The sequence below is a fragment of the Aythya ferina genome, assembly GCF_964211825.1.
Source record: "Aythya ferina genome assembly, chromosome: 14".
In the NCBI taxonomy this organism is placed as follows: domain Eukaryota; kingdom Metazoa; phylum Chordata; class Aves; order Anseriformes; family Anatidae; genus Aythya; species Aythya ferina.
This window is the reverse complement of record NC_140312.1, coordinates 18,946,938-18,965,752: the sequence shown is the minus strand read 5'-3', so window position 1 is coordinate 18,965,752 and position 18,815 is coordinate 18,946,938. Positions and strand designations below refer to the sequence as shown.

The window sequence follows — 18,815 nt, the reverse complement described above, 5'->3', positions numbered from 1 at the left end:
TCTGAATGTAAGACCAGCTGTTTAGGCAAAATGCATAGCAGAATAATTTTGCAGAAGCAGTGTTAAGAAAACATGAAATTAATTCTCAGCTTTGATTTCAGGAACCTCTACAGGTCTTCCAGATGTGATTAAACATAACCTGTCTGTCCATGGCCCCTTTCCATATATGTTCAGTCCTCTTGCTTTTTGATAAGCACCCCTACAGCATGGCCTAGTAGATAGAGGAGTCCTGATTGAAACATTGTCTTGCCACTTCTGGGTGACAAGAGGAAGACTACTTCTCTGCTTCTGTTTTAGTGTAAGTCTCACTCCCAACAACACACCAAGTCAAACCATGTTACATTTTATTATGATAAAAAACCTTCACATTTTGTAATAAAATATATAATAAGAAACAGGCATCTTCTTTAATTTCAGATGAAATGGACCATTTTATGTAAAAACATGGCTGCGAATCATAAAGACTTGATCTTAAGTCATGTCACCCAACGTTCATTACCAGCTAGTGAGCAAACATTTGAGCAATCTCACACCCCATTAACAATAATCTCAGCTATGCCTAATTCCCTTCATTTGTACATAATGCAAAAATCTTTTTCTAAATTGCTTTACAGCTGACAATTAATACTTTATCAATTATAGTTTTATGTGTAGCTCTGGCTACCAGAAATCCCAGTGGTGGATACGCTACACAGTCTTGCCTGAGTTGCTTTAAAGTAACATCTTGAGGACTCTAGTCACGGTATTGAAGCATACAGAAGGTAAATTAGTATTTGCTAAATAGGATATTAAACAAACTTCACACATTGTGATAGGTGGCAAATAGCTAAAATAACATACATATAAAAAGCTAAACACATACTTAAATCAGAACCAGTGGTAGACTCACAAAAGTACAGATGGCTTGAGTTTAAAACATGGCTAAGATTTTACCCCACATTGTGGAGAAAAACCTGGGATATGATCATAGCAGTCAACATTTCTATAAGAAATACTAAAGTCACCTTTAATAATTGCATTGCAATAGGTAGTGGTAAGGGTGACGTTTAATTTTTTTTTTTTATTTTTTTTGGAACCTTGTTGTCCTGTGATAATGAAAAGGATGAACATGTTATGCATATTTTGGTCATTCTACACCATGTACTTACTGCAATGCGATTAGTGAACCTTCATTAACTGCTTGTTAAAATAACTGTCATTGGGATCTCCATCAACTACTGATTGTAACTCATTGTGGGGAAGAGCATATTTATACTTGATTGAATGCAGCAGCACGTTCTAGATAATGTAGGAAATGAAACGAAGAAGCTGATTTCCAGATGAAAAATCAAGGAGAATTTTAGAAATCTGGAACATAAATACTCAAATCAGACTTGTTATATCTGTCTGCTTTTGAAGGTGAAGAATTAGACTCCACTTATCCTTAAGTTATCCTGCCAGTTCTTGTAGTCCTGTATTCGCATTCTATTTCATAAACTGCTTTCTCGTTTTCTTAAAAGTATTAGGTCAGAACACTGCCTGCATAAAAACACAGAGTTTAGTGTGCAGGGAAAGCAAACTATAGACATGATGTTGTTTGATATTGTTATGTGAATAAAGCCTATGTATTAAAAAATGGAACATTCTGTAGTCTCTTTCAGATGCTGTGATTCTGCAACTACCTGTAGCACCAGAAGACTTTTATTTTTTTTCTTGGCAGGATTGTAATTTTTAAATTAGCAGTATCATATTAAGACTTTGATATTAAAAGTTAGAGTAGGATGTGTTGCTCTAAGACTTGGCTTAATGTTGAATGGATTCTCTTTCTATTACCTCAATACCATAACAACATTGAAACATCACTAGTGCAATTATTCACTATTACTGTGAAAGAAAAATACTCCCGGATGAAAGAAAGTAATTGTGGATCTCTCAGCAATTCTATGAAGCTTAGGTATCTTTTCTCTAATGACACAAAACCAGGAAGATCAAAAAGTCATTGAATGACAAACCCCAACGATAGAAGTTGTATATTAGACATCTTATTGCACTACTCCAGCAGGTTTGTAAATCCAAATGCCTCTCTCCTTTTGTAGTGAGCATCATGATTAAGTATAAATGGATTTTTTGTTTTCCCTATGCTATCTTTCTCCATATGGGCTGCACAGCAGAGATACCATATCCAGAAAATGAACCACTTCTGAATGCTTTTTCAGAGTGTCACTGCACTCACAGAGCGTCGATGGCTTCCATGGTTATTTTTTTTACCTTTATCTTTAGTTGGTTTGCCACTGTCCTGTCCAGGAGATGTTACCCTACTGGGTACTAGGGGGCAATGACCAGAGAAAGGTCCTGCTGAAGATTCTGTAGCAGTGTCTTCTTCCTCTGCCCACCTATTAAAGAAATAGTAGCCTTCTTCAGGTGTCCATTTCTTGAGAGGATTCACTTCAGAGGTGGAAAGTCCCTGACTTTTTGTGTCCCTGGCAGATACAGTTGCTTCTGCTGGATGTAAAAATGGTGACAAACATAAGTGGCTGATGTTTTGGTCAAGATCATCGTTAGATGCTGGTGATGCTATAGGTGCATCAGAAGTTGTTTGTTTTCTTGACCTCAGTTTCTGGATTTCAAGATCCTGTTGCTCTTTCGGAAGCTTATCTATCTGCTGAGCTTTCAGTATCAGAGATGTTCCAAAGGTTCCTTGCAGAGCGAAAATAAAGAACCTAATGAAAGAGGGAGAGAATGGATTGTCTTAGCAGTGGGTTCCTCCTATAATCTGCATCATATGACACAAATCGTGTTGCTAATTTTCCAGTACTCTAAAGGCATCTGATAGATATGATATAGATACTTATTATAGATACTTATGGCTTGTAGGTGGAAGTTGGCTCTTGGATGTTAATGCAACATGTAACAACACACTTACCTTGACCTCATCGAGTCAACTACAAGCAAATAAATGCTAAATGAATGTTAATAGAACTATTTGATTGCTGATCAGTGCAGGAAAGATACATAGAAGCTCACTGAGAGGTTCTGTATTTGTGGAGATTGAGATTATACTGCTGGAACAGACTAAAGAAGGGACCTTAATTTGATAGAAAACACATACACAAAAAAATTAAAAACATTGTCTTTGCTCAAGAAGCATTAAAAAAATATGTCCAACTTGCCAATGCAGGACAGAGAACTTATATAACTACATATATTGTGCAGTGAGTGACTACAAACCTTCGCTCCATGTCATGTCTGTCTTATCTGAAAAGGAAAGCCTTTTTCAGGCACCATTTCTAATAGGGTTTGACCTTTACCTACATAGCCTTTATAAATATTTAAAACAAACATGAAATTTGTTTTAATTTCTCTCTGAAATTGCACTAATAAAGGTGTCATCTTCACATCTAGCTGCTAAATATATGCATAAATAAGCATGACAACATCAAAAACACTAATAAGCTATACTGAACACAGAATGGGCTTTTAAAGGAACGGACTTCTCAGGTCTACCTGTGTAAAGAGGAATGGAAAAACATATATTTACTGTGTCCATGCTCAGGCTGGTTGGACCCAGGACTGGGAGCTGTACTGTTGCTAGTTACAGCTGGGCAGCAGAGCACAACTACTGAGAACTCAAGGCCATCCACAGAGAAAGGAAGGAGAACTTCCCATAAACTTCCATCTTCCATCTCATAAACTGCTCTTGCTTGCTCCCACCCTTCCCTCAGCCTTGCAACCTGCTGGGACTCTGGGCATTCCTTGCAATGTTCAGATGCAGATGCACACTGCAAAGTGCTGCCAGACAGTGCCTCGGGACAAGCATGCATGTAGGCAGGGTGTAAACAAGCCACACGGGCACCTGCAGTGTCTCAGAAATGTCAGCTAGTGCAGGAGGCAGTTGTAAAAGGAAGAACTGAGGACAGCAAGGATTTTAACAAAACCTCTTAGAAAAAAAAAAAAAACAAACAGAATCTCAAGGCTCCAACTGCTTTCTAAGGGAAATGAGGAACAGGGAGTGTGGTGAGATGAACTAGCTGAAACCCAGTTTTAAGTGCAGGACTATATTTAACAAAGGGTGGTTTCACCATTGCTATCATATGCTGACACAGCCAGAAACTGTCAGCCAGACACAGTAGCAGAAACTGGAGGCTGGGTATTCTTTGAACGAAGGACTCAGCAGAAAATAATCTGAGTTACCTACATGGTGGAACAGCATTTCTCCAACTTTGAACATATCAAGATACAAATCTGTAAGCTCACTATCTTGTTGTGGCACCAACAATCTTCACCTTGATGAATTCCCAAGATGGAATTCTGAATTCTTAACCACATATTTGATGCAGCCCTGAGTAGAAAACTCAGGGTCAAAAATGACACTGGGAATGTGGGCTGAAAGGAAGAAAAAAATCTGGAAAAACAATGTTCTGCCTAGAAGACATGAGACCTCACTGAACCATGTGTTGTTTATTCTGACCTGAAGTTATATAATCTAACGTGAAATCACAAAGAAATCTCAACTGGGGCAATAAAAATAATTTGAAGAGAAATATTAGTTGGTCTTGAAAAATTACTTTTTAGACAAAGCTAAGGCTCAAATTACAATACTTAAAAGCATTTACAAAATCAGATGATGAAAATATTTTCCTGATTCTTTCAATGTCAGCATGCTGTACTACTTCATGACAATTAAGATGAGAATGAGACTAGCAAGTTAGTCAAACAGAATCATTTCTTTAATTGTTGAAGCAGAAATAAAATTTTAAATTTTTAAATTTAAATTTTAAAATTAGTGCAAGTCAGACAAAGCATACCTGCTGAAAGAATGAATGAGGTGTTAAGCACTGAAGTAGTGAGGTTACTACATACATATATGCGAACAGGATCATGTTTTTCAAACCAAATTTTCTCAGGAAGCTACCAGAACAATTATCTCTCCCCCAAATATCATTTAGTCTCAGTTAAAGTTATTATTAACATACCTGATTGATCACAAAGAGTAAAACCAAGACTCTAGATGTAGAAAAGTATTTGATATAGAGGTGTTCTTAAATTTGGCTTAATAATACACTATAATGTACTGAAGAAACAGAATATGTTTTGTAACTTTTAAATCATACAGGCGTATTTCAAAGACTAGCTTTCTGGTTTTGATCTGCTCTACTACATTGTGTTTTTCATAGCGAACATTTACATAAAGGATTTAAACTTTGAAACACCCCACAAAGAAAGTTTTTTTCTGATTGGAAAACAAAGGCAATATATGTATAGAGACTTAACTAGGGTTATACGACCAAATAAACTAATGATTCGTGAACAGGAAAATTGAACCCAGACTTCCAGCCTGATCTCTGCACAACATACATGTATGTGCCTGACATATCTGTGTGCAGTTCTGGGCACCACAGTACAAGAAGGACATTGAACTGTTGGAGAGTGTCCAGAGGAGGGCGACAAAGATGGTGAAGGGCCTAGAGGGGAAGACGTATGAGGAGTGGCTGAGGGCACTGGGCCTGTTCAGCCCAGGGAAGAGGAGGCTGAGGGGGGACCTCATCACAGTCTAAAACTTCCTCCTGAGGGGGAGTGGAGAGGCAGGTGACCTATTCTCTGTAATCACCAGTGATAGGACCTGCGGGAACGGTATTAAGCTGAGGCAGGGGAAGTTCAGGCTGGACACCAGGAAGAGGTCCTTCACCGAGCGGGTGGTTGCACATTGGAACAGGCTCCCCAGGGATGTAGTCACTGCACCAAGCCTGTCTGAATTTAAGAAGCGATTGGTCTGTGCACTTAGTCACATGGTCTAAACTTCTGGGTAGACCTGTGCGGTGTCAGGAGTTGGACTTGATGATCCTTATGGGTCCCTTCCAACTCGGGATATTCTATGATTCTATGATTCTATGATTGTTACTGTTATTTCCCTCAAACACCTACAAATTCCCCAAACAAAAACTGAGGAAAACAGTGCTTTGCACAAACCTTGGCAAGAGTGCGATGACTGGAGTAATAAGACAGAGTAAGTAGAAGGTGGGTTCTGAAAGCTGTTTCTCCATGATCCAGTAGGGGTTGGTGGGAGGGTTGCAGACCACGCAGGCAGCATTGTAGATCAGAGAGAAGACGAAATAAATCACCACACTCCCAATTATCGTGATCCAGTGGAACAATGTCTGTAAGCACCAAGAGTACAAAATGACTGAGGCCCTGACTCTGGGTGCAGGATAGAAAGAATAACTAGAAAGGAGGTATCCAATGGATCCATATTACTGAAGAGTGCAGCTGGAGAAATACCTGGAAATTAACTTACAAACCAACAGTGACAGTGAATACAGTTCTTGAGGTAATATGTTCTGCTCATATACTGAAGTATGTAAAAGTTGTGTACTGCCCAGTCCAAAGGCACAATAGGAGCAAATTTTGTTTCTGTGCTCATGAAGCTATTACCCTGAGGCTAATAATAAATTCTAACATATTGTGAAATCTCATTGCATGTACTACCCACAATTAAGGTAAATGATTCTGAAAGAAAACTCTATGGCTATATGGTATGTTATGTGCAGAAAAGAAAAAAGTTATGTGAATGGGACAGGCAAAACACATACCCATGTTTTCATTTCTAGAGCCTGGTGCAAGAGGATGGTCAGGAGGGAAACGGTATTGATGGGGTTTCCAAAGGAAAACACATCTATGTCGGAGTCCTTGTACATCTAGAAAACAGGCAGATAGACTGTGATGAACCTTGACTACTCAGAAGTGATTTTTTTTCTATTTTTTTAAAGAGGATTGGAGAATGAGAATATGAATGACCACCTTACTTACCAAATAGGGGACAAAGAAGCAAATAAGGCTCTGATAGAAGGCATCGAACATTGTAATAATGAACGTTGACAGCTTGTATATCTGTAGGAGTTTACAGATCACAGTCATTATGATGGCACACACATCTCTGATCTGTCCTACAGACATATTTGTTGTTTGTTTTTCTTCTGCTCAGACTACTCATTATAGCTAACTAGCCTCTCTTCATGAACAAAAGCCCCTTGAACAGCTGATTTAGAACACTTAACCCAGAATAGGCATGAGTTACCTAAAGACAGTAAGATTTCTGGGAAGATTAGCCCACTAGCTAGGGATTGTAAAGCTCAATGTCACAAATGCCTCTGTCCATACCCAAAGGACCTCATTCCTCAACTTCTTTTTCAAACACAGATCTTCCTGGGGCTAACAGGGTTGGGAAAAATTTATTTCTTTTAAGGTTCTTTTTTTTTTTTTTCAGTAAAAACAAACAAACAAATAAACAAAAAAACTTATCCAGAGACCTGTGATGCCACAGCTCTGGTGGAGGAGAAACATTACAGGAGTGACAGAAGGGTGGGCTCCTGTGGTTTCACTGTAGACATAATGCCAAAGCAGCAAAAATGACTTCGTCAAAATGATAAAGAACATATATGTGAGGTTCAAGAGCTCCTTGAACCTGTGAGGTTCAAGAAAAGGGATGGAAAGTCCTGCAGAGAATCCTCAAATTTTGCACTGCTTTGAATAGATTTTTCAAAACGTGACTAAACATGATGTGAACAAAAACAATTAAACCTTCTTTTTGTGGACATCAGCAAACTAGAAACCATAAATAGATCATTTGGTTTCAGGTGAGTCTGAAACTCTTCTCTTTCCTTCCTCCTCACAAACCCAAATACCGTGTGGTCTTACCAAGTGGTTACTTCAGCAGTCAAGACATACCTCTGAATTTTGCCCATTCTTGTACAACTCAGGCAAACCCAGAAGTGTTTCTGCAGAAACATCTCTATCCAGGATTCCAAAGACCAGAGGTGGCATTGAGGTGAAGAAAAGATTGAAAAAAATCATCTGCCAATAATCTATCATTGTGTTGCCTGAGAACCCACAGAAGAACTGGTACCAGAAGAGCAGGTTGACATAGCTCTGTGGGAGAAGCAAATACAAACATATTGCATGTTGTGTTACAGGCTGAACTGTTGTTCCCCATATGTGCAAAAGCACATCCCTCATGCTGATGTGATCTCTGTTTGGGTTGTGCAGGCTGTGGAGCCACACGTTTCCTGTGGCTTCTCCTTTATGTCCTCTTCCCTCCTTCACCACATCGTTCCCTATTATGAAAGCTGATGTGGACCCTTCAGTTTGGAATGCATAGATAGTTTGTGATTCCCTTAGTTTCATCTAATAAATTTCTGCAGTACATTGGTTATTAACACAGTTTCACAAGAATCCATTATTTTGGTTAAAGGTACTTTCAGTAGACATGTTGTTCCATAAAGCAGTATATCTTAAGGGACTGCTTCCCACTGATCTACTGTGATACAGCTGCATAAAAATTGTTAGGCTACTTTAAGAAAATATAACAGAATAAGTAAACAAATTGTTCACAGCTCTGAGCAGCAGATTTTTAAAATCCTTTTACAGGTTTGCTGTCAGTGTGGAATCAAAGGCCTCCTGCTCCCTAATGGTACCAGGGAGATAATAGAACAGCAGCATCCCAGTCTGGAGAGCTATTTCATACTGCAAATAAATATTCTTTGAACTCTGAAAGGATGCCGGTTAGTAAAAAGAAAAAGAAAAGTTTCAATTTCTATTACAAATGTTAACACGGATAAGATATAATCCTTATTCAAAATTATATAAAAATATAGAATACAGACACTTTGAATTCTAAGTAAATAGTCTTCCGTGCTCTGAGTATATTTCACGTCAAATTGACTTGTTTGCACAGTCTTGCAGACACTAGTGCTATCAGTTTTATCCACTTTATGCTATTCTTCAATGCATATGCTCATTTGCATATACATCACATTTTTAATACAAATGCCAGATATGACTGCATCGTTGATTGCAAGTGGCTCCTATCAAATTAAATGCAAAAAAGCAGGTTTCACTGACAACCATTTCTTTGTGTGGAGTCGTATTCTGTATTCTAGCACTAATATTCTGATGCTCCTAATGCAAATTTTATTTTGAGACTCATGGGTATTATTAACAAAGTTTCTAGAACTACCATATAAAAAGTTACTAAACCTTCAGTCCCTTTTCCCTCCAGGATAATGCTATTTCAAAAGATGTTTAGATCCCATATTTTCCTCAATGCTTTATGCAGTGCATTACTAAGGAGGTAGCAAACTTGCAAAGTGCAGAAACAGGAACTGCAGTTTCATAAAAAAGTAAGGAACAAAACTCAGGAAAAAAAAAAACAACTGTCCTGATTTTAGCTCTTGCTAGGATGAAAGCTTCCATAATTTTAATCATCTTACCACATTTTTGTAGAAAAAGTATATCACCATCTTTGCCAGGCGAGTGTAACACCAATGTCCATGGACGAGAAGTAGTTTTTTGAGATGCTTAAATCGGGATACTGCAAAGTCACTAGCCATCACAGCCTTCAGTAAAAAGAACACAAGTTACTTTACAATTTCTTTTTCCCCACTTAGTATGATGGAATTTGAACATGGACATTGAAGCAATTTTCTACTATTGCATATTGTAGGGAAAAAAAAAGAAACTTTCTACAGTGGACAGACATCTTTTTCCATACTTATGAGCAAACACTCATTTGTCCACGCATGCTAATTGATGGGTCAAACACTCCCTTTTGGCTGGTCCCCTAATTATGGACTGCATATTCTTTTATGACAGTAATGATGCCAACCGGCCTCTTTAAGTTGATACTCAGGCTATACAGCTGCTGTGAAACTTATAAAGCAGAAAGAAATCATGTGACAAAAGAGGAGTGGAACTAAACTGAAATGATACCTGCATGCCTTCTTGGCCAGATATTCCAATCCCAACATCAGCTGCTTGAATCATACTTACATCATTTGCACCATCACCTAGAAAGCATAAGACAGAAACGAACAATAAAGACGCAAGAAAGGGTGGTTAACATGCTTATACTAGAACTTAAAAAAATAAAAAGTATGCAGCTGTGCTGTTAAGCATGGGCTATTCTGCTGTACCATGCATCTCAGTTAGGGTAACTGATAGTCAGCATTGAACAACCATGACCTCTAGGCTCTGATTTTGATTGGAACATCCTCCTTCTCAGAAGACCTGGATCCACCACTAAGCCTGGCATTGGATCCAGTTGGCTGGTGGCATAGACACCCCGACACTATCCACATCTGCACTATTTTGTACATTTCTGCTTGGTCAACCTCGTATGCTCAACAACATGCTTTGCAGAATCCTACTTCACTGAACTCTCCGAATTATGTGATAAATTTTATTGCAATTGACAATGTAGCAATCCAATTTTAGGACTTATTCTGCTCCTTTCAACTTTTAGCAATATGTTGAATAAATAAAAAAATTTCCATGGAAAGAACCATCATGGTTGCCTGCAACATGGAGATTCTGAACTAGGTTAACTGGTAAAGCAAAACAAATGAAGCACAAGGCTGTGAGTTTATGTTTTCAACTCTGAGGCAAAGGAAGAAATTTAATGCATCAGACTCTTCCTTTTCTGATATGCCTTGTTTGGTCCACATAAACGTATTTTTTAGTTTTAAGTAACAAAAATCAATTCTGCAAGGATTTTACTGGGATCGCTTAACAACAGTGAGCTGGAAACTCAAAGCATTTCACAGTATTTGGAGGGAAAAAGCAAAGGAGCTGGTGCTTAATGCTACTCTGGGGATAACTCTGGTTCTACCCATTGGGAAAATCTGACAGGAAAAGGGCTTATGAAAACACAGAACAGTAACTACTATCGACTGCTTTCCTTCCCTAAGTGAGGGGATTCTAGAGGGAACATGTACATGTGTTTGTACTTGTGTGCTTGAAAGGGACTACTGGGAGATACTGAATGTGGAGCATCTTCATCTTATTTAAATGGGGGGGGCAGATTTGCTCACTGAAAGCTGAAGGAGGACTTTAATATGGTTGTTGGTTAGGAAAGACTATTCAATACTAGTTTTTCACTGTATGTATTTAAGAGGAGGTGTAATAAATAGCTCATACAATGTATATATTCCATACATTTTTAAAACTCACATTGAAAGAGCCTGCTGCCTATTTCTCCTGTAAAATTCAAAAGAGAGGTACCTATCGACAGGGTCATCACTTTTAGCTGCCTCCGAACGAGCTTGACCACCATGCTCTTCTGGAGGGGGGTGGAACGGCAGCACAGCACCGAGCGGCAGTGCCTCGTCAGCTCCAGGAATTTCTCCTCCAGGCCCCCCTGGAAGATGACACTCAGCGTCCTGCCATCAATCACCAGTCCAAACTCAGGACTGGGCACCTCAGAGGCTGGTAAAGATGTTGGGATAAAGTCAAAAAATTTCCTCCGTGGTTTTTCAACCTCGTAATTCTTTCTCACTTCTTCCAAGGTTAAATTCAAGAGTGATTCACAAGTTTCCTGTGAGAAAACAGAAGTGGTTCTAGAAATAGTTTTCTCCATCTCCCTTTACAGCACAGCACCTTTCAAAGCGTATGTTTGTATAATCATGCCAGTGGGTTGAAGCCTATCAGATGAACATTGGGGAAAACTGACTGAGAAAGGCACTAATTCGTCAGACTGGAGATTATTTCAATGACAACATCAAATCCTTCAGTGAAAACAACGCACATTTTATCAGCTAGTTAGCTGCATTAAGAAATTGTTTCAAAGGAAAAAAAAAAGCCTCACTTCAGGAGGATATACTTGTATTTGCAGTGCTAAAAGTTCAGAAGAAAAAAAAAAAACACAAAACTTTTTTTGCTAAAGTACATTAAAAAAACTACCTCTGGTATGAATGATGTGAGATATTACAGCCTTTGCTTCCCTTGGAAATAAATTACAGTAGAGAAACAAGAGGTTCAGATTTCCAAAATTAGTAACTTTGAGGGTTTGGCCTTTTCTAGGTCACAGATCAGGTGTGTGTCACAGGGACATAACTAAAGCTTCATATTGCCCAGCGCAGTGCTTCAAGCACACACTAAACCTTTCCTTATTAGCAAATTTGCCTCATTTTGGATGAAAGTAACCTTAATATCACACAGAGATTTGAGAGGGGCACTTTTACCTGTCCCATACAGATCTCCTAAATTGGCACACCACTATCAAACAAAACCCAGAATGATCTAAAAGCTATTTTGCTGCCTGTTCGTACTAAAAGTCCTCTTTCTGTAGCATGGCACTGAATACCTGAGGAGCTAATCATTCCTTTTTCTACCTTTTCTGTCAGCCTTATTGAGTGATGATTCAGTTCTGAAATGTTATTTTCACTTTATGTTGCATAAGGTACATGTGTAGGATGTTTGGAAGATTTAAATTACACTTCAGTGGGAGGTTCTGGAATCAAATGTACCTCTAACACCTAATAGAAAGCTGCATCAAGCCTGCACACTGAAAACCTCCAAAAAATATTGAAGCAGCAATATCTTTCTGTGAACAAAACAAAAATTGTATTGGAAATTCCAGGCTTGCATTTTTAAATAAATCCCTCCAGACTACCTACTTGTGTTGTCTCTTTCTGGAAGGTTCATGATTTCCAGCATTTCAATAAGCTGCTCTGCTCAGGAGTGGAAAGAGTCCTTTCCCACTGAAGCCAGCCACCATAGTTCCCTAACTGCTGCCCTTACAATTGTTTCCTCCTGTTTTTGAGCTTCATCTCCTCCTCAGCGCTGGAAGAGGTTGGGTAAAAATATTGGGGATGGAAGAAAAGATTGCGATTTCTTAATACGGTGCTGAAAATTGAGTTGGACAGCAAAACGAAAAACAGGTAAAGACACTAAAATATTTCAGTGACTTGAATTAAGAACTGTACCATGCTCAATACGTGGCCATGAGTGAAGATGAATAACTAACAGAAAGCAAACTTAACCATAGGTGCAAAGAAACACTGTGGTGTTTCCCACCTGGATCCACTTTGTTAGCTATTACCCTTTATTAACCCTCTGTCAAAGGCTTTATCCTTCAATGGATATTTAGTTTAAGAGTTAACTTTGTCAAAATTAATGGGCTTTTATGAAAGGAGAAACCCTTTGTATTATTTGTTTTCCCTCACTTCAGCCACTTGGGGACTCTTCACAACCAGCGTCCTTGGCTTCACCTTGAAAGGGAGGGAGCTAAACGGCATTGAAATATAAATCTAATGCCCACCAAATGACATGCATTCACAGAAGCACCTATATACATGCTGTGTGCACCTGAGTCCAGACTGACGGCCACATAGGGTGCTGTAGGTGAGCATGTATGCCTGTGTTTCCTGGAGTCAGGGTGGTCCTGCCTGTAGCATCACTTCTCTAACAGGAACCATCTTCTAATTTCCATCCTAAATATACTCATTCTGCCTCCCATTAAAGCAGATATGCGTATCAAATGAAATTACACATCGGAGCAAGGAACGTATTCCGTGCTGAATTCCATATCATCTTTGCATGTTTCCCTATTTCCCTATTAAAAGACAGAGACATTTGCATAGCATATTATTCCTGTTTGGAGAGCTACTAGCTGCAGACAAAAGAAGCTAGAAAGTAGGCCATCTGACTGCTCTATACCACTGCCTATTGAAAGAAAAACAGTCAGTATTTTAGCATTACTTAATTAATCCTCACAATAGTTTTATAGAGAAAGACAAGCTTGTAATGGGGAGAAAAATGGAGGCAACTGAGACAGGTGACTTGCCTAGTCCCAGAAAGAGGCCCAGCCTTCCCCCCTCAACCTCCCATCTACCTACAGAAAGGGCCTTCTCATGACAGCTCCCCCATTACTGCTGAGTACAGGTCACAAGTGTGCACTGCAAAAAGAGAACAGAGCAGCACCCTGGTGACCTCAGGGCCACTTGGGGCTGTACAGTAAGATGGCACTGACAACAAAACAAAAAAGAGGACAGCTCAGCTGACGTTTTGGACGTCAGGTATGTTGACTTCTTTCAAATGCATTGAGCTGTGATGCCCAAACTTGCACTGCCCTAAAACTGTCTCATAAAGTCATCTGTGCTACCAGGATGTCTGGAGCAATGCTACGTGAAGCAGTTTGCTACAGCGGACATTCCACTTTCTGAGAGCAAGGCATGGTTTCTCTGGCACCATGTTGCTTCACAATCTGCAAAAGCCGATGTTGCTTTTTTAAAGCTTTTTTGTCTTCGCCATCCTTAATGGCATTTACCTTCTTTGAAAGTTTGTTTCTCCCGTCTGTTCAGATGGTTTCAAGAATAGCCATGGATTACACCACAGATTGTTCACTGAATTTTGTGAGTCATAGGAGCTGACAAAGATGCCCCTCAAGTGATTATTTTCATTTTGGAGTATGTTTGCTTTATTTACCACCTGACCTTCTTGTTGCCTACAGAAATTCAGGGAATATCTGTGCACATCTACCACTATGTAGGCCACCATGGAGTGTCAAGAATGTGACTGCATTTTTAACGAGCCCACAGGAGCTATATTTAGGTTTCTGAGAAGGTGAAATGCTGCTTACACAAAACGACACCAGGTTAAATTGTTCACACTAATAAATTTCTGATTGAGCCTAATCCTATTTGGGAATGTGCAACTAGAAAGTTCTGAATTTAATTAAATCTACACCTGCATTTTATTCCAGACTGACTCATATAATACTTTCCAAATGTCTTCCTACAGATATCACCTGGATTTACAATACCATATCATACCAACTGAAATTTCCATTGCAAGTGAAAAAGCCAAATACCAATATTAATAAGGAATCAGGCATATAAATTGCATATTATCTTTTTGCTAAAGCTCACTAGTAAGGTCATTAAAAAAAAAAGTTTATTTTAACGTGGAAACTTGTATTCTAATTGAATAAAATTCTACATAACTGTCTTGTGTTCAAATTCATCCCGTTACATGTGGTCTAAAGAATTTACGGCCTGATGTTGCTATGTGGAAGTTTGGTTAGCTGTGTCTTGTGGTGAATACAGCCTAAAGCAAATCAGTGTCAAGCTAAAAGCTGTGAAGAAAGGGAAAGATGGAAGATTCTGTGCATCCCCCTGTACTCACCTTATTTTCTGTGTTTATGGTGAAGACAGTGTCCCTTTGGTTCAGGAGCTTACAGGAATATGCAATGTTAACTGCTGTTTCCTGTTTGTCTCCTGTCAACACCCAGATCTGTATCCCAGATTCTCGAAGAGCTGCAATAGTGTCAGGCACTCCATCTTGCAGCCGATCTTCAATCCCTGTTGCCCCTGGGTAAACAGGAAAAGACAATGTGAACTAGTTTTCTTTCATTTGGAAATATTTGGAAATAATCTTGCCAGCTTTATTTATTTATTTATTTTTTAAGAAAAGGTCTTTGACTTCCAGTCATGAGCTTATCAAGAATTGTGCCAAGGTATTGTCCAGCAGATAAACACACGGGCACAAAATCTGCATTTGGATTAAGACCGAAATCTGTTGTCAATCAAATTCTGACTCTTCGTTTTCCTTGATGCTAGAACAATGCATTTCATTTCTTCCTAATAATCTAAAATGACAATGTACTGGCAGAGGAATTATACCATATGCATTTTTAAAGTACTGCATCAAGTCCCATCAAAGCAACCAGAAAAGATGAACTTTGACTATTTAAATGAATGCTATCGTATTGCCAAGTTAGATGGTTGGCAAAACTCATCAAAAGGAGAAGAAAACATACAGGAAGCATTCTTTTTTAAAATGTGCCAACTTAAAAACAGATGGACGTAAGTCACCACCCGAATATTATAATACTCCTTATCTCTTCCACTAGAGGTCAGTTTGAAGATGCTGTAAATGTGGTACATTAGAGATAGATATTAATTTTAGCTAAAATAACAGTTTTTGTGAAATGAAGTGTGAATGCATGCAGTGCCTTAAGAGTTGGCAAAGATAACATTCTAACAAGATCTATGTTATTTCTTATATGCTTGTGCTTATGGTATTTACTGTTATTACTCTAATTTTTTAAATCATTCCATAGATTATGAGAAACCATAACGCTAATAGCTTGCAATCATAGAAATTCAGGATAACAAAATATGGTCACAGATTGTATTCACAGAAAGATGAGAACGGGATGAATCTGAGAAACAAAGTCTTAAATAGCAAAACATTTCCAAACAAAATAGAAAAGAAAGCACTGAAGCCCTCTGTAATTTAACAGAATAGTATTGTTAGATACTATGGTGATGGATGATGTGCAAATACCAAAGAGGTAAGTTTTAATATGAAATATCAACCTTTTACAAAATACAGAAAGCAAACATGACAGTGTAACAGGAGCAGGAATTCACTAGCAAGAAAGAGGACAACAATTGTAGTTACTGCTTTTTATAATACAGTTCTATAACAGAAATTCCCTTGGAATTTGTGCTCAAAATTGAAGTGAAAATATATTGTTTTATGGGTTTGTCTAAGGACACAGATATGTGACTGAATTATGGGAACTTCATTATCTACCATGTCAGCTGAGCTGCAGTTAACAGCTGATGCACATGTTCTTTGCTCATGGCACATGAAAGTTTTGATACACTTTTTCAAAGTTACTGCTGCTCAAAATGCACTATAAATTGTTTAAGCACCATCATTGGACTGTGTACACTTGCCCTGAGATTTTCAAACCTCAGAGGAAGCCTTTTTGATATAATTTAATATAAGGTGTTTATCTGATTGCCAAGAATATCACAGGAGAGCAAGTGATACTTCATGCAATGACAATTCTTATTTTAGCTACCCAGCAAGGTGAGTTTGGTCTCCAGATGCTGTGCCGTCTCCATTAACAGATCCTCTCTGTTGTCAATTGCAGCTTCTGCCTCTCGACGAAAATTGGCCCATTTTTGAAAGTCATCCTCATTCAAGACCTGCATAAAATAATTTTAAAAGAGCTCTTTTTAAATTTAAATAAGAGGAGAAGAATGCCAACATTCTGGATCACAGAGGCTTAACTCCTATCTGGATTGATAAAGTACTGTGATGCCTTTAAAACAACAGATCTTTTTCCATGAGAAGACTGTAGGAGCTGGTAGCAATGAGAAAAAAAAGATGTGCCTTCCTGTTTGTGGAGGCTGAGAATTAAAAACATGCCCTAGAGAAACTCAGTCCCACAGCCTTTAGCTGGGAGTGTGTACTGGAGCACAGTTTCTGAAAGTTGCTCTGCAGGGTGTCTCACCACTTCGGCACTAATGTATCAGGCTAAAATGCACTATCCCAGGCTGAAGGTAGGATTTTGAAAGCTGAATGCAAAGCAAAACAGAAAGTTGGCTTTCTATGTCTTTCCTGAAATCACTATAAAGAGAGTAAGCCAGAGCTGTCATTGGAAAAACAGAAATCAATATTTTGAGCTTGATGAAGAACCCATCATTTGTTCAAACTGAAAAACTGCAGAAAGAGAGGAGAAAAAGACTACAAAACAATCAAATAGAGGGACAGAAAGATGGTCTGTATCTGTCTTGTCCTCTGAAGTACAGGGTTTTATAACCATTGCATTGTTTCCAATAAATATATTGATATATATAGAGCAAAGCTGTAAACAACATTAGGATAGTGTCCTCCTACCTTCTTAGCTATGCACAGAGTTCGGAGGCCATCTCGGGCATAGTAGTCCAGATGTTTCTGTGTTCTGTCTTTTATTCTTTTCCTTCTCCTCTCTGCGTAAGTGTCAGCTATGAAATATAAGAGAAAGATTCCACATTTTATTCACAGATCATTTCAGACCTAATGACCTAAGATTAAAAAAGAATGGGCAACTGAGTGAAAATTGGATTCCATTGTAATAGCAATCCCTTTCAAAGTGTTCACTGTGTGTTGCATAAACTGAAGATTGGTAAAGGTTCTTGTTTCCTTTATGATGATATTACTTTTTCTTGTTGTTATTGTTGCTGTTGTATTTAAGGCTACAGCACTCTTGCTGACAAGCTGAAATACCATGGTCGGGCCCGTATGAAAGTATTACTGCAGAGTACACAACCCACGTGGGTTAGTGCTGTCAGTGAATTTTAATTAGCCCATTCCATATTCTCAGCACTACCCAAGTTAAACAAATACCTCAGTTCTGATCTGCAAGGATAACACTACAGAGAGCTTGTTCCTTATCTTTATACTCCTGATGCCTAGATATTATATTTCATGCAGAAGAGAGTACTGCAAACTTCTTGTGCCTCATTGTAGGAGACACAACAGGAATAGCTCATTGGCTTATTACCTTTGCCAGAGTCTTCCAGCAAGTCCATTATAACAGAGTCAGCTCCTTTTGTGTAGACAATGACCTCCTTGGTTAGAGGGTGTCTTACCACTACAGACATCCTTTTTCTTACTGAGTCAAATCCCAAAGTGTAGAGGATATCAAAAGTCAAGAGTGTGCCTTGTGGCAACTGTACAGTCACCTGCTCAGGAGTCCGGGACACTAAAGTAAAACTGTATGCCTGGGCAGCATAGACAAGTGCTGCCTCATCTGGGCTCTCAGCCTCGTAACAGAAGTCTGTTGGCAAAGAACCATGAGTAACAGACTTAAAAACTTCATCCAAGGAAGCACTGCCTATATCTGTGCTGCCCTTGTCCTGGAGCCCAGCGCCCCTATTGCTGTCACAGCAGTCATTGTCCTCGTCACAGCAATCCAACGCAGCAAGGTGCTCCCCGGTGTTCTTTGCACTGAAGCTAGCTCCTAGCTCTGAACTAGACTGAGATGATGAAAAAGACTGGCTGAGGCTTGCTAACTTCAGCCGATGAAATATCTGATGAATCTTCTCCAAAGTGATTCCTGAAGGTTTTATTGGTGGTGGGACTATAACCTAGAAATATGAGAAAACCTTGGGTTATGGTTAAAAATAAATGAATGTGAGCTACAAGATACTTTCCAAAGCCTCATTATTTTTCTTTTCTAAATGACAATAATAAAAAATGCAGCAATATTTTTTTTCTCTTTAACC

General features: G+C 38.7%; 1 protein-coding gene across 4 annotated transcripts in view; it reads right to left on the bottom strand.

The window, feature by feature from the left end:
- Positions 1 to 327: 327 nt before the first annotated feature.
- ATP10B (ATPase phospholipid transporting 10B (putative)) overlaps positions 328 to 18,815 on the bottom strand; it is a 212,549-nt gene continuing 194,061 nt past the window's right edge. For 2 of the 4 annotated variants that reach the window (XM_084535382.1, XM_084535380.1), the window contains 12 exons: positions 18,092 to 18,677; positions 17,446 to 17,552; positions 16,625 to 16,751; positions 14,935 to 15,119; positions 11,032 to 11,344; positions 9,742 to 9,818; positions 9,243 to 9,368; positions 7,702 to 7,902; positions 6,784 to 6,864; positions 6,567 to 6,671; positions 5,947 to 6,134; positions 328 to 2,699 (listed from right to left, as the gene is read on the bottom strand). In XM_084535382.1, coding sequence (XP_084391508.1) covers positions 2,192 to 2,699; positions 5,947 to 6,134; positions 6,567 to 6,671; positions 6,784 to 6,864; positions 7,702 to 7,902; positions 9,243 to 9,368; positions 9,742 to 9,818; positions 11,032 to 11,344; positions 14,935 to 15,119; positions 16,625 to 16,751; positions 17,446 to 17,552; positions 18,092 to 18,677 — 2,604 coding nt within the window. In that variant the 3' untranslated portion in view covers positions 328 to 2,191. Of the gene's footprint in view, positions 2,700 to 5,167; positions 5,442 to 5,946; positions 6,135 to 6,566; positions 6,672 to 6,783; positions 6,865 to 7,701; positions 7,903 to 9,242; positions 9,369 to 9,741; positions 9,819 to 11,031; positions 11,345 to 14,934; positions 15,120 to 16,624; positions 16,752 to 17,445; positions 17,553 to 18,091; positions 18,678 to 18,815 lie in introns of those variants that run through there. The other 2 variants (XM_084535381.1, XM_084535383.1) reach the window with 2 other exon arrangements.